We start from the raw sequence: 27246 nt of genomic DNA, 5'->3' as shown, positions 1-27246 counted from the left end.
AAAGAATTTCCTCCTAATATCTAGTCTAAATCTACCCTCTTCCAGTTTAAAACCATTGTACCTCGTTCTTTTGCCACCTGCCCTTGTAAAAAGTCACTCCCCAGCTTTCCTATAGGACGCCTTCAGGAACTGGAAGGCCACAATAAGGTGCCCCTGGAGCCTTCCATGTAAATAAATTGGACACAATGGTATCTAGCTTTGCATTGCCTCCACTTCACTAGTAAGTTTTGCTTGATCAAGGAGAAATCACCACCCTCAACTGCAGCATCACTGTAGCAGCTGATCATTCTGCCTTTCTCATTTCAGTTTTCCATCTTGCAAAAAAATGTGGTGCTTCTTGTTTAGCTATAAGGATGCATAAGGAATGTTGTAAGAAAGTATGCATTTATGAAACCTGAGTGTATATATATATTAATATGACATGCATTAATACTATTTGCGTATAAGTTATTGATGAAAATTTTAGCATGCTAAGCCATTAACTATCGTGTGTGCACATCTGATAAAAAACACATTAAAGTAGTCCCTGAATAAACCTCTTTACTTTTTCTATTCTTGCTCATTTGGGGAAGCATTAATGCCATGGTCAGGTATAATATTCTTATTAAAATCATAAGTGCAGTGCCACTTGGCATGTAAATTATAATTCTTTTTTTAATACAGTATTTAATACAAACACTTTTTCATAAGATTTCTTATGCATTTCACTAATTGAAGCTTATATAGCTCAACTTTTAGGAAATCTGCTGTGATTTAATTTAATAGAAATTAAATTTAATAGTTAATAATTAATTTCATAGCTTAATTGGTAATAATATATTTTATCTTTTTTGTAAAAATGGACATTGCCTTTCTTACTAGGTTAAGTAGTTCTTTCCATCTGCAGTGCAGAAAAGAAACTTATTTTACAACTGTAGGGAGCCATTTCAAGTTTATACACGCAAGAATAGTTTACCCTATGGTGCTTGCCATGATTTGCATATTTTAACCTTCATTAATTGTTTCAAGTACCTTCAGTGTTATTTGCTGTTGCTTTTCTTTAATCTTTTACAGATACTTGATTTGAATATTTAGTTTATTTCCAAAGTATGGTAAGAAAAAAGGAAAGACTATTTCTTTGTACTCACTTTAGAATGCATTTAAGATTTAAAAAATCAAAGAAATATTCAAATTATCCTATAAAGTTTGAAATTATTAAAATAACCCAGTAAATTTTTTTTTTTTAAAAAAAAGGAAATATTAGGAGGTAGAAGTTATTTTGAAATGTGAGTAGCTGGCAAAGACAACTGCTTTGCTAAATCCACAGCCAGGCTGGAGTTCGTCGTTTTGCTTTTCAGAAGAATGTCATTCTGGATTTCATCGAGTAAAATACATTTTTTAATCAAGATAATACACTTTATAGCAAATGAAAAGTAAAAGTATTAAGCTTGTTTGAGAAAAGATTCTGTTCAGGATAATGCTAATACTGAAGCTGCCAAATTATTGCCAATGTTAGCCTCTTTCCACTCTCTATGAGAAGAGGAAAGCAAGGTAAGAGCCCACAGATTCAAAAGTAGTTCTCTTAGAACATCAGCAAGTGCAATAAATACTGTGTCTTTGTCCACACTGATGAGTTGCAAGTACATAGAAAGCTGTTAGTTTATTTAGGTAGATGCTTTGCCACAGCTTTCTAACATCCTTCTTCCAAAGTATCTCCCCAAAAATTTGGAACTGATTAGTGATTTGCTGAATCACATACAAACTGTAGGCAAGCTTTCAAAGGCAAGGACAGCATGATTTATTTATCATGCATAGAAGTTAGCCTGGAAAGCTCTTAAAACTCTATACGTTGAAACTCTTGGAGCATATGGGATCAAGAAGTTTGGCTTCTTCAGTCAGAGGTCTGTTAATGTCAGATATTCTTCTTTAATGTCAGTTATTTTTCTTTATGCATTATTATATTTTTCTCCTTAAGTATAAATGGAAATAGATGAAGTTGCATTTGTATGTATGTGTGTGTGTGTGTATATATATGTCCACCTTTGTATTCATCCACTGCCTATATATGTTTCTCCTTAATGATTTTCATTTGTTATTATTTGAAAAAATAATTAATTAAAATACTAACCTTTCATTTTCAGAATAATTAGACTGGCTACTTGGCTCTGGCACGCATATTGTCTCATCTTTTTAGTTCTATGTTTGTACAATGCCAAATATGAATGTTCTCTTCTTCCCTCTGAAGCTGTTTTAAAGCTGTTTTTCAACTTTCAGCTATTCAGAGAGCTCCAAGTGTTAAATTTCCATTTTCAAACTCTTACGTGCTTTACTCTTGTAAAACATTTCTTTGTGTCAAAAATATGGTTGTAAAACAACTATCTTCTTTCTACTGATGAATGCACAAATGAAGAATGGAGTGATTATTTTGATTTTTAACTCATTTATTTTTATTTGTTACAACCTTAGTACTGAGCTGCATTCAGGTAGATACATGCTATTTATATCGTGATACGTTAAAGAAATTGAAAAAAAATCATCTTTAGAGTAGCTTGAATAATACTTTTTATTTTAACTGAACTGGTTTTTGTGAAACTTTCTTGAAGCATTTTATTTACTCATAAGTGGAAACTCTTTACATGGTACTCCCAGTGTTCCACGTGCATGTCCCAACGATGAAGAAATTTCTGTTTTCTATGGCAAGGCAGCTGACAATCAGTAATTTCCTGGATATGTAGATCTGCACTGTAAAAACTATTTTTACAGTACCAAATGGAAGGAATTAACGTTAGGTAAGGTGATGTATTAAATGGAAAAATGGATACTTCATCAATATCCTGTAGAAGTAAGATTCCTTAATATGAAGCAGATAAAGTAAAGAATAGAACTGGGTTACATCTCTTTTGTCATTAAAGAAACCAACACAGTCACATAATAAATTTACTATCCACTGCCTTTACTTGTATTTTATCTACTTTTTTTTCATGTTCTATTTGTGAATTTAAGAATACCAAAAAGATATTGTTAGGAGTGGGAATCAGTATATTATAAATGTAATTGTATAATCTTTTTTTATAATGGATCACTGTGAGTTGCTTGATATGTAGTAGAAAATATATAAAGATAGAAATGTTTTTAATATGAAGTACGATGTTTGTTTTTCAGGTGCAGCAGCTGAATCATATGGACGAAGTATGTTATGAAAATGTGCTGAAACAAATAATGGCTGGACACCAGGTATTCTTTGTTTATTTGCATTCAGAAGACATATAGAGAAATTGGTTTTGGTCATCATAATGATGTATTAAGAAATTGTTGTTGTTGTTGTAATTATTTTGAGATAAGTCACTTCAGAGATCATCTCTAATCTTGAAAACACTTTCTAGAAACAGCATGCAAGAAAATCTAAACTGGCTAAATATTGTTAGTTTCTACCTAAGGTGAGAATTCCTGGTACTTTATATCATTTAAAGTAATTAATGTATATTTATGTTACTTTTTTAAAATTACAAGGCAAAGTAGGCCAGTACTTCAGAGACCTTTAGACTTAGGAAAATTTAATTATTAAAAAAATATAGCACTTGGTTATTCTTAGCCTTTCCATATCTTTCAAATCCTAGTGCCTTGTGTTAGAGATGAGGGATGAGAATTGTGCAGAGCGTTCTAGACATGGAACACAAGTGCTCAGCATCTGTCATTTGAAATATCCTGGGTTTCCTGTTTTGTTTTCTTTTTAAAGGAAGTAATCCTTCATTTTGCTTCACAGTAGAGGTTTCTGTAGTGAATTTTCAAGTTTAATATTCCCCTCCACTAAGACAGTGGGCTTACCTGATTTGCCTGAATGGTTTATTATTCTGTTATTGTTGTGCTCCTGAATCACCCCCACGCAACATCTTATTTTTTATTAGGACTTTGCTGATGCAGCAATGTGAGCAGCAGTAGTTGAAGCAGGTATGGCTCCTGTTCAGAGCAGGAACAAATGCCAGTGCAATGTGATCCTTGAAGAAGCTTTCCACTAAACAGCATATACATAAAACTTTCCCACACAGTCACACTAAAAATTGCACGTTTCACAGAATATTCAGATTGTGAATTCAGATTTTTTGAAAGGTGAACAGTTGGTTTTTATGACTTGGAGGAAAAATATTTCAGCAACAGCTTCTTAGTCCTCCTGCTCCCCCTGGTTTAACACCATTCTTCCACTTCTCTTCTTGATAACAGTTACTTTTGTTACATTCAGAAAACTTTCATGAAGATTACATATGGAAATGCTGGTATTTTCTTGAGTGAAGAGTGTTAACAAAATTTGTTGGCAGAACCAAGGGAACTTTAGTTTATTTTCTCCTTATTGTCAATTATACACATACCTTAGCAAATTCCTAACGCTGAGTTATGTTTAGTCACTTATCTTTCATTTCTTGTTATGATTTTGTCTATTTTTTACTTGCTGTAGATAAACCTACAAGTAGCAGATTCTTTAAATGTGTGTCTAAATAAGTAACATATCTTGGATTCCCGGGAGGAAGTTGCATGCTGTTCCAGTGTATTTATTGCACCTTTCTTCCCCTCTTTTCTTCAGACTGAGGAAAAAGACTGTCTACAAACTTGTATTTTTTTCAAGTACAATAAGTTTATTCCTAGCAGGATATGTTTTTGTAGTTCTTCTTGAGAATAGTTTTAGTTCATGTACTAACATCTGTATACATGAGTAGTTTTTTTCAGTCATTAGCTACAGCTGAAAGAGGTCAAGTAAAGAACTGTAGTCTACTTAACATTACAGTTTCAGAAGCTATTGCTGATCTCAATTTCTGAAAATTCTATTTCAAACCAACAACCAAATAAGGAGTGTGTTTTCTGACAAAGCAGAAGTGTGGTTTCCCTTGCTATATAAATGTTGATTTGGTTTCAGAATGCTTTGGTTAATTTGATTCAATTTTTTGTAACTGTTAAGCACTTTGTTGCTTGAAAATATTAGTTCTGGTATGTTGCAGAACTCTCTTAAATGCACATCTAAATACCAACCAGTTACTTCTCTTCAGAGTATTTAAAACTTACTGGTCTTGATACTTGATGTACAAACACTGGTATACAGTCTTTGACAATGCAGAATCAAGCATATCAGGTTATTGTATAAAAGAGTTATTTATAGTATGTAGTATTGTACCATATATTAAAAATTAGAGATTTTTCCTTTTAATGGGTATGCTGTGATAAATGATCTCTCTAATCATTAAACCAACTGCAGATGTTAAGTTAAAAAAAAAGGTCACATAGATACATCTACATTGAAATGCCTGCCTCATAGTGGAAGATTAATATTATGAGTGTATATCATGAATATTACGCTAGGAAGGTTTACTTTAGTATCTCTTCACAATTTTGAGAATAGCCTTTGATCTTCTAAAGTCATCACCTTCTGATTTTCTTAGTTTTTAGAAGTCCATTACCTTGTGTCCATGTTCACCACAGCCTGTTACCATCATGCTCGGCTACCTTTCTTAGCTTGTGTTATCTTTGAAACTTGTTTTTTATTTATGTTCCATATGTGTATGGTTTGTTTTCTTTTTAACAAAGCTGTGGTTATTTCTAAATATACTTGTTTATCAAGATGTGTTCACACCTTCCGCCCCCACATACTTTAGAAAAAATTTCCACATCAGTTGTGTGTCTGTATGGAATTCAGGAAACGGTTGGAATTTTATAGGTATTCAGGCAGTAGTGTGTGACAGACACACTCCAGAGAGCCAAAAACCTACCTGTTCTGATTTTTTCTGAAGTGCAAGAAAGAAATACCAGAATCAGTGAAAAATATTCTCCCACTTCTACAGTTTTATGAGTTAAAGTCCCATAAACTTTCACAGTGTTGTCTTTTTTAAGATTCTTTACCAGAGTCTTTGGAATGTCTTAATAAATTAAATTCCACATTGTTTGTTTCTCTGCTCTTCTGTTAACTCATTTTCAAAGAATTCTACCATGCTAGAACTGAATAATTTATTCACGCTGATGTGTCCCTGTCCTGTTATGGATTACAGTGTCGTGCTTGACTGAAGTTATATGTTCATGTGTTTTAATAGATGTGTGTGTGTTTTCATTTTTCAAGACTAAGGCTGGTAGGACGTAGTTGCATTCTACGGGCATGTGTTTTGACAGATGGAGAGAAGCTTTTTATGTTGATTTTTCAACAGTCATCCTCTGCAAGACTTCAAACTCTTCCTGGCTATTGGGAAATTAAGAGTTGGTGATTCAGCCTTTAATTTTGATCCATCTGCTCAAACTAATGAGATATCTCATTTGTAGGCTTCACTTTGAATTACTAAATGCAACTGAAGCTGTAACATTTGTCTTATAGCACAATTCTCCTCTTTTTCAACTTGAGGAAAGATACAATGATAGATGGCTGGCCCTACTGAGTTTTCTAGGCTTTTTGTTATGGAAACTTTTTATCGTGACTAAAGAAGTAAGATCAGAAAATGCCCCAGAGGTTTCCAGGTATTTTTTAAGTCAGTGTGCTCTTTTGTAAGATTACTAACTATGTAGTCTCCATTAGGAGGTTTCTCTGTCAGATTGTCTTAAGACTGCTTTAAGTGAGAACCTCTAGTACTGTTAATTCTGCGTTCCTGGGACTGTCTTGTGCGTGATATTGGCTGGTGAATATTTGTTTTCATGTCATACTTTGAATTTACTATGTTCTTACATTGTCTGAAAGTACGTTAGATCTTCTTGGACTGATTTGCACTTTTGGAGTTCTCTTGCTACCTCTTAATAAACAAAGGATTATTTAAAAGAAGAAAAAACCCCACCTGAAATTACACACTGTTAATCAGAGAATATGTCTCCATATCCAGTTGCAGGTAGAGTACTTTTGCTAGCATTTATCTTCTGGGATACTGTTCCCTTTAAGAATGGGTGAAGGCTCAGTCACCAAATATTATCATTTCCTCGAAGTGATTTCTGCTGTCTCTTGTCAGGCAGTCACCAGTAGTGTCCACTTGCATTAACAGCATTAATTCAGCTACAGAACTGAAAAAGCTTTTTCACATTTTACAGCCTTGAGAGAAGGGCATCTAATGGCAACAAGTTCTAGAGAGAAGGTGGTACCTTTCTGAGGCAGCCTGTAGAGAACTTCGTGAGATCAGCAAAGACAGTGACTAGACACCATATGTATCAACATCATTTCTGTAATAAATTGAAGCACTGCATTTCTAGTTAGTTTAGGACAACGCGTATCATACTGTCTTTGCCTTCACAATATATGAGGGAGGAAAACACCCTTGTCATGTTATGCTTTGAGAAATAACGTTGTATTTTTACGAGTTCTGAGAAATAATAGTGGTTTTAGGGATTTGTTTGTTCTGAAACATGACTTGATCTTTGAGATCTTTTCCAACTTTAATGATTCTGTTATTCCATGATTCTATATAATATGTAAATTTTAACTTTCTGTTAAATTCCATTATCTAAAAAAATATGAAACTGATGCTTTTTGCTAAGGTTCAGTTGTGTAAGTTAGTATCCTAGGGAAGTCACTCTCTTGGCTCTGACCGTCGCTGCTGTTGTATGGGTTCATGTGCATTATACCTCCTGCTGTCGCTGACCTGTTGCTGTTTTATCCCGTTACCTTGATTATCGAGAGATGATCATATGTTTCTCTCATTGTCTTCATCACCTCTTAAATACTTCTGCTATTACAAATTTGTCAGAACTTTACTGTTTGCTATCTTTTTTTGTTTGTTTGTTTTTGTTTTCTGAATTTTCCCTCTTGATCAATAAAAGTAAAAACCTGAAATTGCACGAGATTTCTTGAGAACTTGCTAATTTCTTGCGTTATTAATTAGAAGAGGAGTTGTTGAAGTTCTTAGAAAGCTTTTGGAGGAGATATTTCTTCAAACAGCACTCATAAAACTCTTGCTTTTGCCACGTTCCCCAGACTACTCATCTCTTCTGTTTCTGCAACCTTTTCTTCTTTTTTTTTCTTCATAGCTGATTCTCTTTGATATTACTTAGACCTTCAAAAGAAGTCCTGTGTTCTCTTTGCCCTTGGTTCTGTTTCAGCAGGGCATTAACTCTGTGCACCTTGCTTTCTTGTATGTTTTTTCTCTGACTTTCAGTACTCTCTTACTCTACTTGTATTCAGCCACAGATACCTAATTTTCAGTCCCCATGCACTTTGCCCATTTGCCATTTTGGCTGTTTATTACAGCTTTCAACTTGGAGCGCCTTTGGCGTTCTCCTATCTTCTGAAACCTCTTTTCCTTTTCAAGACAGTGAATGTCTCTGTTTTCCCACTACTTTTGAGAGTTTTCTGTGTAACTCTGAGATGACATATTGTTCCTTCCTCTAGCTCTGGTACTTGGTGAAACTCCTTGAAAGTTCATTTTCTCACTGAGCTTGGAATTTTCGGTTCATAGCAAAACCTGACTGTTCAGTGGAAGTTCTGAAATCTTTCTGTGGATATTACCCTTGCTGTCTGTGCAGGCCGTGAGGCTCACAGTGTCTGCTTAAATACTGAGGAGACATCATGGCTTTACAGAAAGTGGTTACAACATGCAAGGAAGAGCTTTTCTGGTGCCCAAAGACACCAGGTTGTCTATTGCAAAGAACTGGATTTTTGAGACAGTAAATAGCTATTGAAAGCCTCACCACAGCATTCAAAAACAAGTGCAATAGTAGTATTCCTATATATTTAGCAACAACTCTGGTTAACTTGAGTGGGGCAGGCTTTTGGAACTGTAAACCTGTGGGAGATATAGTAGCGTTTTTAGAATTAACATGCTGGGAGTCTTACAACTAGGACTAAAAATATAGAGGAAAGCTACTTAAAACAATGAACAGCCTTACACAAACCACCCGTTCTCGATGGTGCACTATGAGTGGTGATTTCAGACTTCAGATTTTGTGCCTACTTCATTTTTCTTAGCAAGCTTTTGAAAAAAAGTGTTTTTTCAAATACCTTGTTAATTTGTGGACTTTTGCTCTTCTGAATTGCACTAATTTTTTAGGTTTAGCTGGCTGCTTCTGTCTCACCACTTAGTTTTTGCAGTATTGTCCCAACTGCATCTGATATACATATGACACGCTTTACCTTTTATCTTTTAAATGAAATTTGGATATTTTTTTTTTAATGCGCAGAATACAGCCATGTATACTTCTTAAATTTTTAATTAGTGTATGCATTTGTTGTTTAGTATGCAGTTTTCTGGGGATCAAGCTTGCTTTATTAATTAGAATTTATATTCTTAATTAAAATGTTCTACACCACCATTCTGCATTTAGTTCATTAGAAATAATATTGAGATGCTGTGTATTTTTAAAAAAACTTGAAATCATTTCTACGTATTGCCCAATTTTTACTACTTTACTCTTTCAATTCAGGATTTTTGATGTCAGATCAGAAACAGATTACATTTGAATTTATATAGTCAAATCTAGTACTGTGCTGTATATTGCACATGAAGCATTCATTTTGTCTGTAATTTTTCTCTATTTACAATAATTGACTCGAACTTTTCTGTACTAAGAAGTATCATGGTGTTTTGCTTACAACACTATCTTAAACCAAAAAAGAAACACTGAGTAGTTGCTTTAAGTCTATTATATTAAATTGTCAGAAGTGAATTTGACAGGTATTAATTTCAACTGTAAAAATGATGGATTAAATTTCTTTATTATCAGTTTTCCAGCTGTTATTTGGTTGCAGAAGCCACGTGAAGATAAAAGTTTAATAAGCTTAGTTACTGCAGCTGTTGACAATGCATTCATAGCTGTGTCATAAGATAAGATTTAATAAAGCAGTATTTTCTTCAGAAGTCTCTCTGGAACTTAGTATCTTGAGTATTAAGCTTGTCCTAGTATTTTTCCTGGGTGAAATAGTGTTTATAGCACACTTTGGACAAATAACTCTGAAAAGTTACTGGATTTACTAAAATGTATTCTTTATTTATATTTTTTTTCCTATGTTTTAGCCTAGAGAGTTCATTTTAGGCTCAGTTTTTGTATCTCTGTATCTGTACAGATTGCTTCTACTTCATCGCCTGGTGTAGTTTATTTGCATATATATGTGTGTATTTCTTCTCTATTTAGGTATGCACATGTTAGGATATATACCTGTATACCTACATGTAAGTAGTTATATAAAAGTACACAAATACAGAAGGTAAAATGGTCCAAAAGGATAGCTGATTTATGACTGATCATTTTAGGTGTTATTTCTGTGTCAGCTGATTAAGTGAAGACTTGAATACTTTGGAGAGTTTTCTGCAGAATTTCTCTTGCAGTTTTTAACACAATTAGGGTCCATTTGTATGCATGGTTTCTTTAACAAAATCACAGACAAACTAATTCAGTGATGGTGCACTGTTTTTGTCTTATGCATCTTCATTGTTTATTTATGCACTTCATTTCCACGATAGCTGCCTTTTGCAATTTCAAGGACATATTAGTTAATGCAATCTTATGCCTGAATAAATGAAAATTTGTATCTTACTGTAATTTAAAATACTATCTTGATGTGTTGTGTAGAAGGTACACTTAAAAAATGTTATATACCAGATGTTCCATGTTATTGTCAAATGATGCATATGTACTGTTTTTCTCTATATTTTCTGGACAGATCTGTTTTGCTTTAAATATTTAATACCCTGGCAGCTGCCCATATGAACAGCTGAGGAAATTGCTGGAAATGGATGCCATAACAAGTTATTTATATAAAATATAGAATATATATATTGTTTAATGTAATAACCCACTATTCTTCAGTTAGGTAGTCTTCTAAATGTTCGTGTGCTATATTTTCATGCCTTATGCTAGTCTATGCATATGCACTTGTATTTACATGGTAGCTTGTCTGTATGTGTGTACTCAGGTCTTCACAGTGTATTTATGTAGACCAGAAGCACCAATTTAATATCTTTCCATTAATTATGAGTTCACAAGGTGTTCAGTTTCTGTCTGTAGTTTTGCACAGCTACACAATAATGTCAGTATTGCTAATAAAACTGGTTAAGCTAGCACATGCTACTATTTAGAATTATTATTCTTCTGATCTTATGGATGTGCAATGAATCATTAAAACGAAAAATCAAATTTAATTCCAAATGAGTAACTTCTCATAGCCTAAAATTATATTTAAATTAAATAACACATAGTTGCATCTTGAGGCAGTTGGCCTTTTGTGGCTGAATTGTTAAGTTACGGATAGAATCATAGAATGTATTGGGTTGGAAGGGACTTTTAAAGATCATCCAGTCCAACTCCCCTGCAGTAAGCAGGGACAATGTTACTAGATCAGGTTGCTCAGAGCCCTGTCGAGCCTGACCTTGAATATCTCCAGGGATGGGGACCTCCACCACCTCTCTGGGCTACTTGTTCCAGTGATCTACCACCCTCATATTGAAACTTTTGCCTAATATCCAACGCAAATCTACCCTTTTCTAGTTTAAAACCATTACCCCTCATCCTATTGCTACAGGCCCTAGTGAGCAGCTCTTCCCCAGATTTCTTGTAGGCACTTTACAGGTCCTGGAAGGTCGTTGTAAGGTCCCCCCAGAGCCTTCTCTTCTCCAGGCTGAACAGCCCCAACTCTCTCAGCCTATCTTTGTAGGAGAGGTGCTCCAGCCCTTGGATCATCTTTGTGGCCCTCCTCTGGACCCGCTCCAGCACTTCAATGTCCTTTTTGTGTTGGGGACACTCCAAAGCTGGATGGAGTACTCCAGGTGAGGTCTTACCAGAGCAGAGTAGAAGGGCAGAATCACCTCCCTTGATCTGCTGGCCACACATCTTTTGATGCATCCCAGGATAAGGTTGGCCTTCTGGGCTGCAGATGCACATCTACATGCAGATGTACTGCTTACAAGTGTGGCAGGCAGCTTGACCAATCTTGCAGCCTGATGTGATGAGTTTTATGAGCTCTGTGTTAAAAGCTGTTTTTCAAACATGGGACTGCAGACCATTAGTGGTCTAGAAGGTTGTGGGAAATAAAGTCTATGGATCTCTATCAGCTTCATATTGCTCCTCAGTGAGAATTTAATGGCAAGGATAAATGATACTACAGAAGACATGTTGAGGATTGTCAGTGGTCCAAAACTTTTGAAAATTCCTGCTCTGTAACCCTGAAAGAAATAGATCTGTGTTTACCATAGTTTACCATAATAGATAGCATCAACTAATAAAATTCCTGATTATTGTTAAAACTTCTGTAAATTATTCAAAATGTAACAAAGTAACTACTGTCCACCAAGATCTTACACTTATCACAGACTTTTGAACAGATGTTACCAGAGAATTCAGTAGTAATTTCCTTAGAGGGTTTTAATTTGAAATATACAGTAGTATAGGATTCTATAGAAAATAAGTTATTTTGAGGCATCCATGAGGATGGGAAATAAATATTCTTTATGAAGACACTAAGATGCATCAGGAAATTACTTTTGACTTTATATTTCTATTCACGTTCTAGAGTATGACATTTGTAACATATGTATTGCTATGATGTTGATAGTTTTCTTTGTAGTTACTGACAAGATTACTCCGGAATATGTTACATTTGTATACTGTCATTTATTTAATCATGAAATATTTATAATATTCTTATTTAAGAGAGGATAACTTGAGAAGGGCTAGGTATATAAGGTATGATTTAATGAGGAACACTCTAATTGTTCTAACACAGTTTACTATTTGCAAACTATTGTATAATTTAAATTCTTCATAATTTTATTACATTTCATATTAAAAACATTGCTTATACTTGAAGGCGGTTCTTCACTTTACTGATGATGTAGAAAACCTGTTTTAAATCAGTACTGATAAGAAATAAGCTAGAAAACCTGATTGTTCTGTTCTTTAATTGTTTAGTAGGTTTATTTTTGTTACTGGATCTTACAAAATTACAGGGAATTGCTTGAAAGAGTCCAGCGCAGAGCCACAAAGATGATGGAGGGAGTGGAGCATCTCCCTTATGAGGAGCGGCTGAGGGAGCTGGGTCTCTTTAGCTTGGAGAAGAGGAAACTGAGGGTGACCTCATTAATGTTTATAAATTTGTAAAGGACGAATCTCAGGAGGAAGGAGCCAGGCTCTTCTCAGTGATAGCCAATGAGAGGACAAGGGGCAATGGGAGCAAGCTGGAGCATAGGAGGAATCTGAACATGAGGAAACACTTTTTTACTGTGAGCGTGACAGAGCACTGGAACAGGCTGCCCAGAGAGAGTGTGGAGTTTCCTTCTCTGGAGACATTCAAAACCCGCCTGGACGCGTTCCTGTGTGGCCTAGTCTAGGTGATCCTGCTCTGGCAGGAGGGTTGGACTGGATGATCTTATAAGGTCCCTTCCAAGTCCTAATATACTGTGTCTGTGTCTAAAATCAGAAGATACAGAGGTTGATGTGTCAATTTTCTTAATCTTTTTATTTTCAATAAAAGGAATGGGAATAGAGATGAAGTTTTCCCTAGTATCCTCTGTGCTCCTTTTCTTCAGTAAAGCTGAATAGAATCTGCTTATCACTACTGACCCCTGGGTTATTTTTTTCACATTATTATGGATAGTATACGTGTTTCCTAAACTATTTATACTTATAAGAGACATGACAACTCTTATTCTAGAGTGATATTTGTCAAAAATATAATTTATGATAATATAGAAACCTGGTTTATTGTACAAAGTCAATATAGTTCATATCAGAACAGGACAAAGGGAAATGCTTGAAACAAATTATTGCATGATCTTGTTTTTCTAAAAAAAGATGCAGTGAAAAGCTGCTTATAATTTTGAATAATAATTGTCATTCAAGTCTATTGGCATCTGCAAAAATGCAATTGTTAACTGCCTAATGACATATATTTGCATAGTAATAGACTAGCTATTCTTGCTTAATTTTCTATACAAGAATAGATATTGCTATTTCTATTTCTGTCTTGTCAATTAAAATTCAGAATAATTTTTACTACCTGTTGGAGTCAGTAAAGTATTGTTTGTTTGTCTTATTGAATAATTTGCCCTCTACTTTAATTTTCAGTCTATTCATTTCTCTTCTGTGTTTTGTCATGTATTTGGCTAATGCTACAAATTGAAGACAGGATAGAACCCATTATACTGTTCTGAAGCACATTTCCTTTACTGTCCAGAATCCATATTTAAGCATTGATTCCATAACTGAGCATTTATTTTGTAGGCCATCTAATGTATTTCAAAATATAATAAAACAAGACCATAAGCACAAGCGCTTGCAATTTTAAAAGTAATTAATAATTTGGAACTTCCTGATGTAAATTTAATCAGACAAGCCAATCAGCATACATTAGTAGAAAATGTGTATAACTGTTGTATAGGTATAAAAGAAGAGTCATGAAGTTTCATATGGTCAAGTACTTTTTACTCAGAAACATCCTCCCATTAGTGCTGCTGCATATGCACTGACTGATCATCACTGTTAAGGTTTGATATCAACAGTCTCCTATTTTAATGCTTGAGGCTTCATGTCAAACTTGTGAGTCCAGAACAGTTTTATCCATAGCTTTGAATGGAAATGGCACCAAACTCCTATATCTGCCATTTTTACGTAGTGGCAGAAGACACAATGTCATGTTTTACATGAGCATAACTGAGTGCCTCTCTGAAATGCTTGTGTGCTACTGCATGCAGCATATGGAACAAAAAGGAGAAATTAGGGGTCCACATCCAGTTGCTGAGCTAAGATCGTATTGAAGTCAGAGATGTGATGCAATAGTTCATGTGACTGAGTGCTGCAGTGGGTGGAAATGGGACAGGCCAGGACAGCCAGAAACTTGCTTATATGTGAGAGCACAGCAGGGATACCTGGAGCTCTGCCTAGGAATGGATAATGAGCCAGCTGAGAGCTTTGGAGGAGGATTAGCCAGCACTTAGGCATGAGTAACGTTGTTGTGGGTGTTTGCCACAGACCCACTGATCAGGAATAAAGTAGATGAGGCCTTCTTCAGAGAGCTAGAAACAGCCTCATGTTCAGTGTCCGTGGTTTTCCTGGGGAACTTTACAACCCCGCTATCTGCTGGAAGGACAATACAGCAGGGCAAAAGCAATCCAGGAAGTTTCTGGAGAGCATTGATGACAACTTCCTCACACCGATGATTGAGAAACTGATGAGGGTTGATGTACTGTACCTTGAACTTACGAAAAAGGAAGACAGGTTGGGCATGTGAATGCTAGGAGAAGCCTTTGCTGCAATGACCATGAGATGATGGAGTTTTGAATTCTGATGGAGGGAACATGGCAGAAAGCTAAACTGTAGCCCTGGGCTTCAGAAGAGCACTCTGGCCTCTTCAAGAATCTGCTTGGAAGAATCCAATGGCATCTGCCAAGGTCAAGAATGGTCCATCCTGACATACAGGAAATCAAGCAAAAGTGGCCTAAGGCCAACATGGATGAGAAAAAAAGCTCCTGACAAAACTCAAACAAGAAAAGGAGGCATATAGGAGGCTAAAGCAGGGATAGGAAAGCCAAAAGGAATATAAAGGCACTGTCCAATCATGAAGAAGTAGGATTAGGAAAGCCAGACCCCATCTGGAGGTGAATCTGGCAAGGGTTGTAAAGGGCAACAAGAATGGCTTCCACAAGTACAACAGCAGCAGGAAATTCAACAACTAGGGAAAATGATGGCTCTTTGCTGAATGGGGCAGGAAACCTAGTGATAAAGGACATTTGAAAGGTTGAGCTACTCAATGTCTTCTTTGTCTTGGTCTTTGCTGGTAAGATTTGCCTACAGGAATCCCAAAGTCCCTGGGACAAATGGGAAATATCAAAGCAAAAACTTATGCTTACACTTACCTTTACGTAAATCTGTGCACTGTGATTGGACACACCTACACATGCTGAAGGAGCTGGCTAATGTCATTGCAGAGCCACTTACCATAATCCTTGAAAGACCACAATGATAATGGGAGGTTCCTGCGAACTGAAAGACAGCACATGTCATCCCTGTCTTCAAAAAGGACAGGAAAATCATATCTGTAACATGACTAGCAGGAGCTCAGTTGAGGTTATAATGTTAAAATGAAGGAGAAAAAATGTCAGAAGAAAATACCAATTTATAGATTCTCTAGAGGGTTTTTCAAAAATCATAGGTTTTGTTCAAACAAGGGTGATCAAAAGTAATTTATTTGAGTGAATAATTAAATCAAAACTTAGCAGAGACAGTAATTAATGATAAACTATCAAGAGTTACAAATATATTCTATCACATTACAGTACTGATGAGCCAATGTGCCATTGTAGATTTATATGTTGTTGTTAGTTAATATTTTCTGTTCAAATATTGTATGGTATTGCATAGCTTTGTTCTTCAGCAGGCTTTGCTGAATGTTTCTCTTGAATGTACAGGTGTTTTGGTGGTGACTCTTGCTGATTTTTTCTTTGCATTTTTAACAGTTCAAGCTTGAATGAAAATTCTTGTGTTCTAATGCACATTATTTAATTTTATATGATGAGTAAATGCAGTCTGCTTTTAATTTATGAAGAATTTTCTATACAAAAAGAAGGATATATAAACTGTTTCATTAGAAGTAGTTTGTAAGCAGCTTAGTAATCTTTCCATTTTCTTTAGTGTAAAAGAAGATCTTAATACACATGCAGATTATAACAATATTTCTTTTAAATACAAGATGTGCTAAAACAATTAAAAAATAAATTCAAATTCTCTTATTGCCTTAGTAAGTGATGCAGCCTGTTAAGCTTTTTCTGTTCTCATGGTATTAATATGTGAAAAGACTTTAATATGCAAAATACAAAAATCTACTAAAATAAAGGCATGATTTCTACAATAAACTTTTCAAGCTTTGGTATAGGTCACCTTATAAAAATTCCTATTTTATATACTTTATTGCTGTTCTTTTAGTTACTAGTTCTCGATAGTGATCTTCGTAAGTTATTGTGATATTAGTGAGAGGAAGAGGAAATCACATTTGTACATTGTCATGCTGTCATTTAGATCTGGTAATCAAGACATACTGATTGTGCAGGGAGTGTTTTTGATCAAGAGTTATTAGTGAGTTGTGTGTGTTGTTTTCGTTTATATTTTGCATGGAATATACTTTGCACTGGAGTTTTGAACTGTAGCTTGGCAGCTGGGAGGAATCACAGCATGAGAGAAGCAATTTTATTATTCTTTAGAATAAGGCTAGACAGTGAGTCATGCTTAGTCTAGGAGATGGTTCTATTTAATGAGGTGCAAAGGATGTTTTTAAGCATTGAAACTTCATTAGGAATTGAGTCTTGTAAAATACTTAGAGGGAGGTTTCATGTTGGGAGAAAATGGTTGGATAGATTGATCTGTTGATCCATATCCCTAAGTGTTCATTTTCAGTAGAAGTAATACCTGGTTCAAGAACAGGATATCACATAACAGATCGTGTTACAGGAGTTTAGCTATGTGAAGCTAAACAATGTCTTGAAGCTAAAATAAAGTATATATAATACTTGTCTCTATAAACTACATAATTAATATCAACATGACATTAAATAAATTCATTCTTTCATGTTAATTTCTTTGAAAGATGTGATGCAAAATGAGTGGCAAAACCTAGGCCTTCTGTCCTCAAAGAGAGGTGTTAATTACAACAGAGATGCTAAACTCAAGCATTCGAGTTGCCAGCACTCTAATAACAAGACGGAAAGATACCTGAAAGAGTCAGTGTCCTTCCCCCCCAAAAAATACACCATTTTGGGGCTATCATAGAAAATGTTAGTTTGAAAGACACATTTTCCAGTGGCAAAAGTTGGCACAAGCATCTTTACTGTCCAAGGTAGAAGAAAGGTGTTTCAAGGGATTAAGTACCTGATTATGAATTTTCATCAATTATTTTAGACACTTTTGTTACATGTATATGTGGTGCATTTTTCTTTCTCCTCTAAGTGAAAATTTAAGTCCTACTAGCATCTAGTTAAGTGCCTTTGATAACAGAAAAGTACGAGTTCTCGTAGATGTTTTGAATAATAGCACGCTTTTCAGTGCTTTGGTGATGCACTAACACATTTCAAAAAGATTACAACCTGGAATATGCAACACTTGGGGGAATGCAAGTGCTTCCTGTTGTGAATTTTAAACAAAGTCTTTGGTGAAAACGTTTGATTTGTTTCATACCTTAAGAAGATTCTGGGGAGGTAACTTAGCTAGAGACATTTGCTTTCTCCTTTCTTGTGTATTTTTTATGATTTAAAAACTTTGGTTTCAGGAGAGCAGCAGCAGGCGCTTTCAGCACTAGGGCTATATACACCTGAGCTAGCTTTGAACTGCAGAGTACAGATCTAATTACACAGCTTGTAGCTGTGGAACCGCTTCTCTGTATTCTAAATTACTTTTCCTAACTTATTTGCATAATTTAATGCACAGAGATTTTGCCACTGAAATATAATATTCTCTGACACAGTTAGGACAGGCTAAATTAACCCTCTTTAAGACTGTATTGCTGTCTCACCATGTATTTGGGAAATGCTTACATCAACAAAGTGTTGCATGTCAATTTTTAGCTAGGGCTGGTTCCTTACAAATATATTTGGTGATTTACAGCGATTACAAGTAAGCATTGACCTTAAGACTGGACAGCTCTAATCAGCTAATAAGGCAGGTTTGGTTATTTAATCAGACTTGGTGTCTGTCTGCCTCTCACTGAAAAGCTCCATTTATTTTTAATCATTATAAATTTAAAAATTTGGTCAGATGTTGATATCTGATCATAAAATACCTAACAGTCAACAAATTCAAGTGTGCATTATTAGTTCAAATCAGTGGGAGGTAAATGTCATAAAGAAAATATGCTGCACATTTGAAAATTAAGTATCTTTCTATAAGACCTGGAGAAGTGCTTCTGGGTAGCAGACAGTTATACAATGCTTGTTTCTAGTTATTGTTTGCATAATAAGGTCTTATATCTTTCTAAATGAGTGATTGCTATGATGTCAGACTTTGTCTTCTGTAAGAAGCAGCAGCAGCCATATAAAAAGTGTTAAGAGAATATCAAATCTGTTCTTTGACCAGTGAATATTCTGAGAGTTTTTATGCATTAGACCTTTATTTCTTTCAGATCATTTAGTGCAAGAGATTTAATATGTTAAAGAAGTAGTTCTGTGCCAGGTCACATCTTCATTCCAGATTAAAATTGTGATATGGATGCAGCAGAGAAGAGTAGAAAAACAAGCAGTGGTCTGTTATGTAGGACAAAGAAACACTTCATTGAAATTTTAGATTTTTGTCCCTACCTCTGACAGTTTATGTCTGATGTTACAGAAGCTGAAGCTGCTCAAATAAAATCTTCAGAATACATAGTAATCAGGGCTTCTAAATTTTGAGACTTATTACATTGGAAGCGTTGAGCTTAATATTGGGTTCTCATGGCTTCAATGGAGTTAACAGGAGCTCTGCTTTGAGTTTATCAAGTCATATATAGTAAGTAGTATGATCTCACATCTTAAGTTTCTCACTGGATACACTTAACCTTGGTTTCACTTGCAGGACAGGTATATGAGAAGACAATGTTGTATACAGTTTTTCTTGGTGTTAATGTAATCCTGACTTCCTGTAGTAAACATCACAGCAGATCCCATTCTAGAGCTGTTAATTCTTGAGAGCAGGGTTTGATATGGGTGTGCTAGATAAAACAAGGTAAAAATTAGATCTTGATTCATTAATTGAGCATAGTCTGTTTTACATACAGTATGTGGTAGGTAATGTTTTGATGTAAGAAGGAAGATTCAATACAGACTTTCTTTGTTAAAGACTGGCTTCTCAATTTAGCGTCATCCCATTTTCTACATATTTTGCATGGTAGCGCAGCCTGCTCCTTCATGTCAGGGTTGGCAATTCAAGTTTTGATATTTTTTTATTTCCCCTGCCTTACTACTGTTCCTAATGATGTCCTGTTTAGTTACAGCTGCATGTAGACAGAAGCTTTAGAAATCGTAACTGAAGTTCTATCAAGTCTGTATGAACCCTGTGCTAACTGAAAGCAGAAACATATGCTCTTTAAATATTAACCCTTCAGTTCACTGGGTAAATGGGAAAAAATAGGATATTGATGCTTTTTATGGCTGTAGTTTGTTTTTATAAGTAGTATTGCATATCAGAAAGTAGTTTTCAATATTATTAATTTATTGAAATTTATTTAGTATAATGGATAAAATAAAAGATAAAGGGGCCTTGGAGCATGAAGAGCATGAAGTGGTACCAATCCATCTGTCTTTGAGATCTTGAAGCATCAAAACTGAGTGCCTCCTAGTATCAAAGTTCATAAAGCATCCAGAATTGTTTATGAACATATACTATGGCAGGCAGTGATGAGAAAGTAACGCTTTAGTTCTTTTTAGGTTAAAGGCTCCAACTCTTTTTCCAGCACTGTTGACATTCTCGGTAGCATGAAAATAACATTAAAATGTTTCTCATAAACATTTTGATTAGTGTTTTCATGGCTTTTGAATATTGTATCAGCAATCCTGCTGTTACAGTGGTAAATATTTTTGTGGGCTTTTAACTGTAAACATTGAACAGTAGTTCGGTAGTTTTTTGGTTTAATTTTAAATTCTCTTCAATTCCCTGCCCAGTACCCTAGACTGTATAATTTTATTTCTGCCAAGAATTCCACTTTTCTAGGAAATTTCAATGTAATTATTGTCTTATTTCTTAAGGTATTTTGGTCTTTTCAAGTACCCCTCGTAGCTGTGCTTTTAGTATCTGCATTTCTTGAGCTCATATGTATCTTATCTGGCATCTCAAGTAGGTGTCTACAGGTGTGCCTGATTCTGTAAAACTATTACATTGGTAAATCTTCCATAGTGCTACATAACATTTTTTGCCATTTTTAGGTTAATTCTCAAGTCTCATTATTTCAAATATAATCAAGGTGTCAGACTTTGAAAAAGGTTTGAGATTCTTCTTTCTTATTGAGTGATGTATTTTAAGGTATGCTAATTGAAAGGAAAGTACTGCAAAAGTAATGCTATGTAGTCATTTTATGTATGTTCCATGCCCAAGATTCAGTTATACAATGTACTTACATTTATATGTTTGTATAATATTCTATAGCAAAGTCTCCACTATTAGATTTTATTTTCCTACAGAAGTTCATGTTAAGTTGAGTTTCTAATATTTCCATATGACTATTTAAAATTAGATATGAATGTTCATCCAGATGAAGCATCCACTGCTTCATCCACCAGTGTATTAACACAGTTTCATCCCAATAAAGAGATTGGGTCACATCTGCTTTCAAGGTGAGGCAGACTTAAAAACAGGGAAGAAACATTAAAAATAACAAGAAACTTTCTTCTATGTCTTAAAAATCATATTTCCTTATTTTTTGGTGTTGCTTATGATTGTCTTAGCAGGGCCAGGACATCATAATGACGGCTGTCTTCCTGCTTGCAGCTGCTCTTTTAGCTTTGTCCTTCTAGCCACATAATCCCACCCACTCCAAAAAATTCAGACCACACTTCATTTGGTCTTTGATTAAGAATTTTTAAAAGGTCAGGAGAACCAGTAAAATATTTATCAATGTTATATCCAAGCATGTAGAATTATATTAGTCTAATATATTTGGATTTAATTAATATTCATGCTGTGTAAACACCATTCTCAAAGTTGCCATTTTAGATTTAAGGTACAGGTAGTGATTTCAAAATTAATGCAAGACTGAAATAAAATAGAATCTAAAAGAGTCAAATACAGTTAAAACCAATCAACAAACCTATTTTGTGGTTAAATCATAAAACCTCTTAGTGCATGTGACACGTTTTGTTAAGGAATCTTAGTGTCAAATACTTCTACATCTCTTAATTCAGGTGTTTCAGAATTACCTGGATAAAAAAGACCATTACTATTTCACCTTAATGCCTGATACTGTATTTCCTCAGTTTCTCAACTTTCAGAATTTGGCTATTTTCACAAGATTAATTTTTAATATATTCAGCGAAGAATCAAAAGTTAATATGACTCCATTTAAAAAGGAAACAGGTTATTAAACGATAAAATCAAGTAGGTTTTAGCAGCAAAGATTTGTTTTCAATGAAACCTGTTGACAGAGAGTTTATAGTAAGTGAGAATTCCCTGAAGAAGACATAGTGAATCTGCTAATAAAAGGAAATTGTTGTTTTAAGTACTTAAGTATTTTTATTCAGACTTTCTATTAAAAAAAAAGTTCCAGAAAGGTAAATAGACAAGTAATTCTTAAGCAATTAATGAAGACAGAAAAGACATACACTGTATTTTTATGTTGTGGTCCTTTTACTTTCTGAAGGAATTTAAAAAATATCTTGTCAATATGTTGGATTTGAGTTAGAGAAAATTAGTACGTTGCTAACTGTGACATGAAAATATTTCTACTCAGATGAAAGCTAATAATTGTAGAAGTCACAGTGTTACTAAACCAATGATGGAAAGATTTTTCAAATAAGATAAAACAAGTAATGACTAATTGCTCCCAGGAAGCAAATAGTTATCCACACATTGTTTCTCTTTTTTTCTCTTCTCTGTGTTGTCACTTGATTTAACTTGCTTTGGGTTTAATTATGAATTTATAATTTAGATAAATTCACATCTATTATGTCTACTTAATTGTTTTTAATTAAATTATTAGTTTCTAAGTTAGGAACAGAGGCAATAACTTGTTTTGATATACCCTCATTACTGCTACTTTGTTAATGGTGCTTCATTTAAAGTAGTTAAGTTATACACTGCAAGTTGATACCAGGATGATGCTCCCAAAAGACCAAACTTAAAACTACAGTTCTCTGGAATTTGACATACCAGTCTTAAAATTCAGCTGAAGCTACCTTACAACAGAACTATAACTTCATGGTTACATATTTCATTTAAATTTGATGGATTTGCAAAAGAGCGTTAGCCATTTGCTCAAGTGCCAAGCAGTCAAACTTTTCCATATGTGATTTTAAGAAGATGGCATTATCATACTTGATCAAGCTGAAGAGTTGTTTGATCAAATATTGAAGTCAGTTTAAGCAAAACCTGAGCAATACAAAGTGCTTTGGAGGACAAGTGTACCTTTCCCAGCAGTATGTGGTTAACAGACATTCAGAATTGTTATTACACTGGAATTAAGTGGTATTTAATCAGCTTTCCCTTTCTACACCAATTGGGGTCTCTACTGCCATGATTCATCTTAAATATGCCTTGCAGTGAATCTTAATTTAATATCAGTTTAAATTGCTTCACATACATATCTAAAGGGGTAAGTATTAACATCTCATTGCTGTCTCTTGGTTCAGATACCATATGTGATGTTCATAAGCATAATCAAGTGATGGTGGGGTTGGTTGAATGCTACCCAACTGCATTTCCAAAGCCTACTGCAGACATGCATACATATAATTTTTGATTACCACTAACTCTTAGTTGGTATTTTCAAGGAAGTGTCCACGGTGTTTCTAAGGTATCTTATTGAGTGATGGTTTGTGGTTTAAAAACCATAATTGTATCTGTTGTTAAAATTTGTATCCCCTTAGGTGTTTTGCATTTCTTGGTGCTTAATTTTGTTCTTCTCTTTGATTGTCCTGTGGTTTGGGACTGCAATATCCTCCTGAGTTTCTTTATAGTCAGTTTTTGTTTCAGCTGTCTCATATATTCAATTCATACCATCAGGAAACTTCAAACCATCAGCACTATTTGCTTTCCGGATCATTTAGGATGTGTCAAATAAGACAAATCTTTACATCAATTGTTATCTCCCTACTTTGTGAAAAGTATTTATTGCCATCATTGTTCTCTGTCTTTTACAGAGTGAAGGATTAAAAAAGGGAACCTTCCCAAAAGCTCTTTGAAAATATTAAATACAATATAGGCAGAACCACCCTTTAATTTCCCTCAAGCAAGATTAGTTTTCATCAGTATGTAATGTATTAACTTTTTTTTTTGCTCCTTTAGGGAATATTGTGTAATTAGTGTTTTCATTATTTAACACTTCTGTTATTTCTCATCAGCCCGGTTTCTTTCTCTCTCAAGGTGATGGTGTTTGTTCATGCTAGAAATGCCACAGTACGAACTGCTATGGGTCTTCGAGAAAAAGCAAAAAACAACGGTCATATTTGTCACTTTTGGTCACCCCAAGGATCGGATTATGGACATGCTGAAAAACAGGTAAGTGAATAATTTACGCTGGTAGTCTTTACGTTCCTAGAACTGATGGTTTTACAAGAACAGATGAAGCATTTTTGAGCTTCTGGAAAGAGATGTTTTGCTCTGAAGGGAAAGGTAGAATTGCCGAATTGAGTAGAGGAAAGAGTAATGATGAAGGAAGAAAAAAGTGATGTTACTTTTAGTTTTTTAAACAAAAGCTGATAATAGGTTGTGTTTTATGCAACTTGTACTTAGAGGTCAATATGGATAAAGTCTAACAGGGCATGTTGTATCAGGTGGGGTTAACTTTTGAAAGAAAGATATTAAATCCTTTTAATCCAAGAGTGCCATGATGTGCTTTCTCTGTATCTTAAAAGTTTCTTGGGAAGAGTTAAAGAACCAAGTGACATAGATAGACCCCAAAACTACTTTCCCATACTCAAAGCTATTTGATTTGCAGTGCTGCACTGGACCTAAGTGAATGCCTTACATGCGAGATGGATGAGGATTCATAATTTATATTTATCATTAAGTTAGTATTAGCTTAAAGTTCAATTATATATCTGAAATGGTTTGATTTCTTAAGTCCATCATAGCATTGGAGAGGGGGTTATTTATCAAAAAGTATTAGGTAAGTTAAAGGAGAATGATATGGTGACCATTGATCACATTAGGCGTTTTAAAAGGTGTACTAGTCTACACTGCATCAAAAAGAAGAATCAACTTTCTGACTGCTTCAGAGAGTAATGCATAATATGAATGTATTTTGATGTGATATAATACTTACTACTTGAGGATTTAGCAGGCACATTACATCTCTGAGGCAATGCATCTTACGTACCATATTGGAAGGGATAGGCAGGGAAGAGAAGGAGAGGAGGTTGTGCTCTTTGTTAGTTAGATCTTTGGCTGTGCAGAAGACCGCTGTGAAACCAGACACATGCAGCTCTTGTCTGGTTCAAGATCAGAGTAGGAAGGGACACAGAAGTTGTGGTTGAAGTTTGTTATAGACCACCTGTCCATGGGGAGGTAGTGGATGTGACTGACTAGGAGCTGCTGGCAGAAGTCTCCTGCTGGCAGGCTTTAATTATCATAGATTTCAACCATCTTCTGGGATGGCAGCATTATTCAGGTAACCCAAGAAGTTCATAGGCTGCATTTAGAGACAGCTTTTGAACCCAACCAGGCCTATACTTAGCAAGAGTAAGCAGAGAAGAACTGGAGGCAACTGTTGTTAAAAATGTCTAGTTTTGTTGCAGCGATTAAGCTCAGTATTCAGGAGATGGCTGTGATGGTGAATTGCGAGAGTTAGGACCATGGTCTTCAGGAGCGTGGTCTTTGGCTTATTCAGAGAATTGTATGGAAGAATCCACTGGGAAGCTTCCATGAAGTAGAAAAACCTCTCTGCTTTCTGTGAAGAAACGGCTTAAATAGGGAGGAGTTCACCTTCACTGAAAGCAGTGATGTCTTAGCCTCATGATGCAGTGGGAAAGAAATTGGAAGAGAGGTGATGATAATGAAGCTAAGTTGTAAGCTTAGCTTGAAATGCTATTCATACAAAATGTGAATAAAATATTGTGACTGTATACATTCATGTGAAATGTACTTGTTACTCTAAGCAAATTCCTGGGGGAATATGAACTCTTGTGTGGGGAAACTACAAAGGAACTTGAACGATGAAAGAGAAATGTGAGAAATTATGGAATCTTTCCCAATAGAATTGGAAAGGTTCTTCCAAATTAGTGCCTAGGAAGACTACGAAAATTGATGCCAAATGCAGTTACAAATGAAGCTGGTGATGATTGTCTAGAAAAGCAAGACCAAGAAATATGACTCTTAATAACAGAAAAAATTTATAACCAGAAACTGATGAGAGGGAAGAGATGTGACAGGTACAACAGTGAATGACAGAGTATTGTGTGCTCCAGCAGAGTTCACATTATGTTCTTGTGGCTGGTCTGAAACTTACAATGGCTATCAAGAGACAGAATAATTCATTAAATTCTTCAGTACATGTAATATGCACATTTTACATTAATGCAAATTCACATTTTTTTACTTCTAATGCATCTAAATATGATCTAGATATTGGGAAAAGAATTGTTGCTATTCTTCTTGTTACTGTTATCATACAAATTATATACTCCAGTGTACTTAAGGGCTTCTTCATTGACACACATAAATTAGTATGAGAATAAAAACAGAGCGAAGGCCTAGTCATACTGAAGTCTGTGGCAAAACGTCACCAATAACTTTTCCCTGCATACTTGCAGTTACTGTCTTTCAGGATGCATTCAGCAAAGCTATATTATTTTTATTTTTCTCACCATAAAAACTAGGTATTTCATTGGTTCTGTTTTTGTTACCTGATAAATATTATCTGCAAGAGAAATTTTTAAGATATAAACGAAATCTAATACTTGTTCTCTGTTCATAGGAAACTTGTTTAAAATCAAAATGGGCATCATATATGTCATAGCATATATCTTTGAGGCGTATTTTTATTTACATACAGTTATCAAAGTAAGTTTACTAATCAAATTATATATACTCTGCCAAGGCAGCAACTCTGCATAAACAATCATCAATAATCATAAAATGAGTAATATGCTAGCAGCCTTTTGCTGAGCAATTAAGGCTAACATATTAAGGCTTATGAGTACACCAAAGATTTCAGTGATGAGAGCATGTGGGGGTTTGTTATTAAAAATAATACTGTTCAGTCTAAATTTTCCTTTTCTATCTTAGCAGTAAATATTTCTAACAGAAGTGACTATAGTAACAGCGGTAATGTATGTGCGTCTTACCAAAGAGTTTTATAATCACATGTTTTGTCATAGGAACTTTCTGCACTAAAATTCCAAAAGATTTCAAAGTGTAACAGATAAAGACACAAGGTACAGTGCAATCAAGCTAGATAAAAAGAATTTTTTTTTCCCTTAACTTTCTTCTCCTCCTCCAATATATCCATCCTGTATTTAAACATCTAAGGCTGGAATACCACTATCTGCAGCATGTGCAATACACGTCTACATTCGGGTAACCTGAAAGCGTAGGAATTTTCTCCTGCACTGGTAATTCTAATACTGGAGAGATTCAGTACCACATAGATGTACAGACAGAACCTACATATGTAGGTGTGACTGTCACCAGGAATTATAACTCTTCCGTTTTCTACCATGACAG

The 27246-nt window shown here is 34.9% G+C and overlaps 1 protein-coding gene across 1 annotated transcript in view; it reads left to right on the top strand.

Moving 5' to 3' along the window:
- LOC104538929 (activating signal cointegrator 1 complex subunit 3-like) overlaps window positions 1–27246 on the top strand; it is a gene marked incomplete at its 3' end in the record, with an annotated part of 145929 nt that overhangs the window by 93689 nt on the left and 24994 nt on the right. The window contains 2 exon segments of the mRNA XM_010182310.1: window positions 3142–3213; window positions 23947–24081. Of these exon segments, the coding sequence (XP_010180612.1) occupies window positions 3142–3213; window positions 23947–24081 (207 nt within the window).

This window comes from Mesitornis unicolor, unplaced genomic scaffold (assembly GCF_000695765.1).
Source record: "Mesitornis unicolor isolate BGI_N332 unplaced genomic scaffold, ASM69576v1 scaffold9834, whole genome shotgun sequence".
NCBI lineage: Eukaryota > Metazoa > Chordata > Aves > Mesitornithiformes > Mesitornithidae > Mesitornis > Mesitornis unicolor.
Note: the sequence above shows the minus strand (reverse complement) of the source record. Positions and strands in the feature narration are given on the sequence as shown.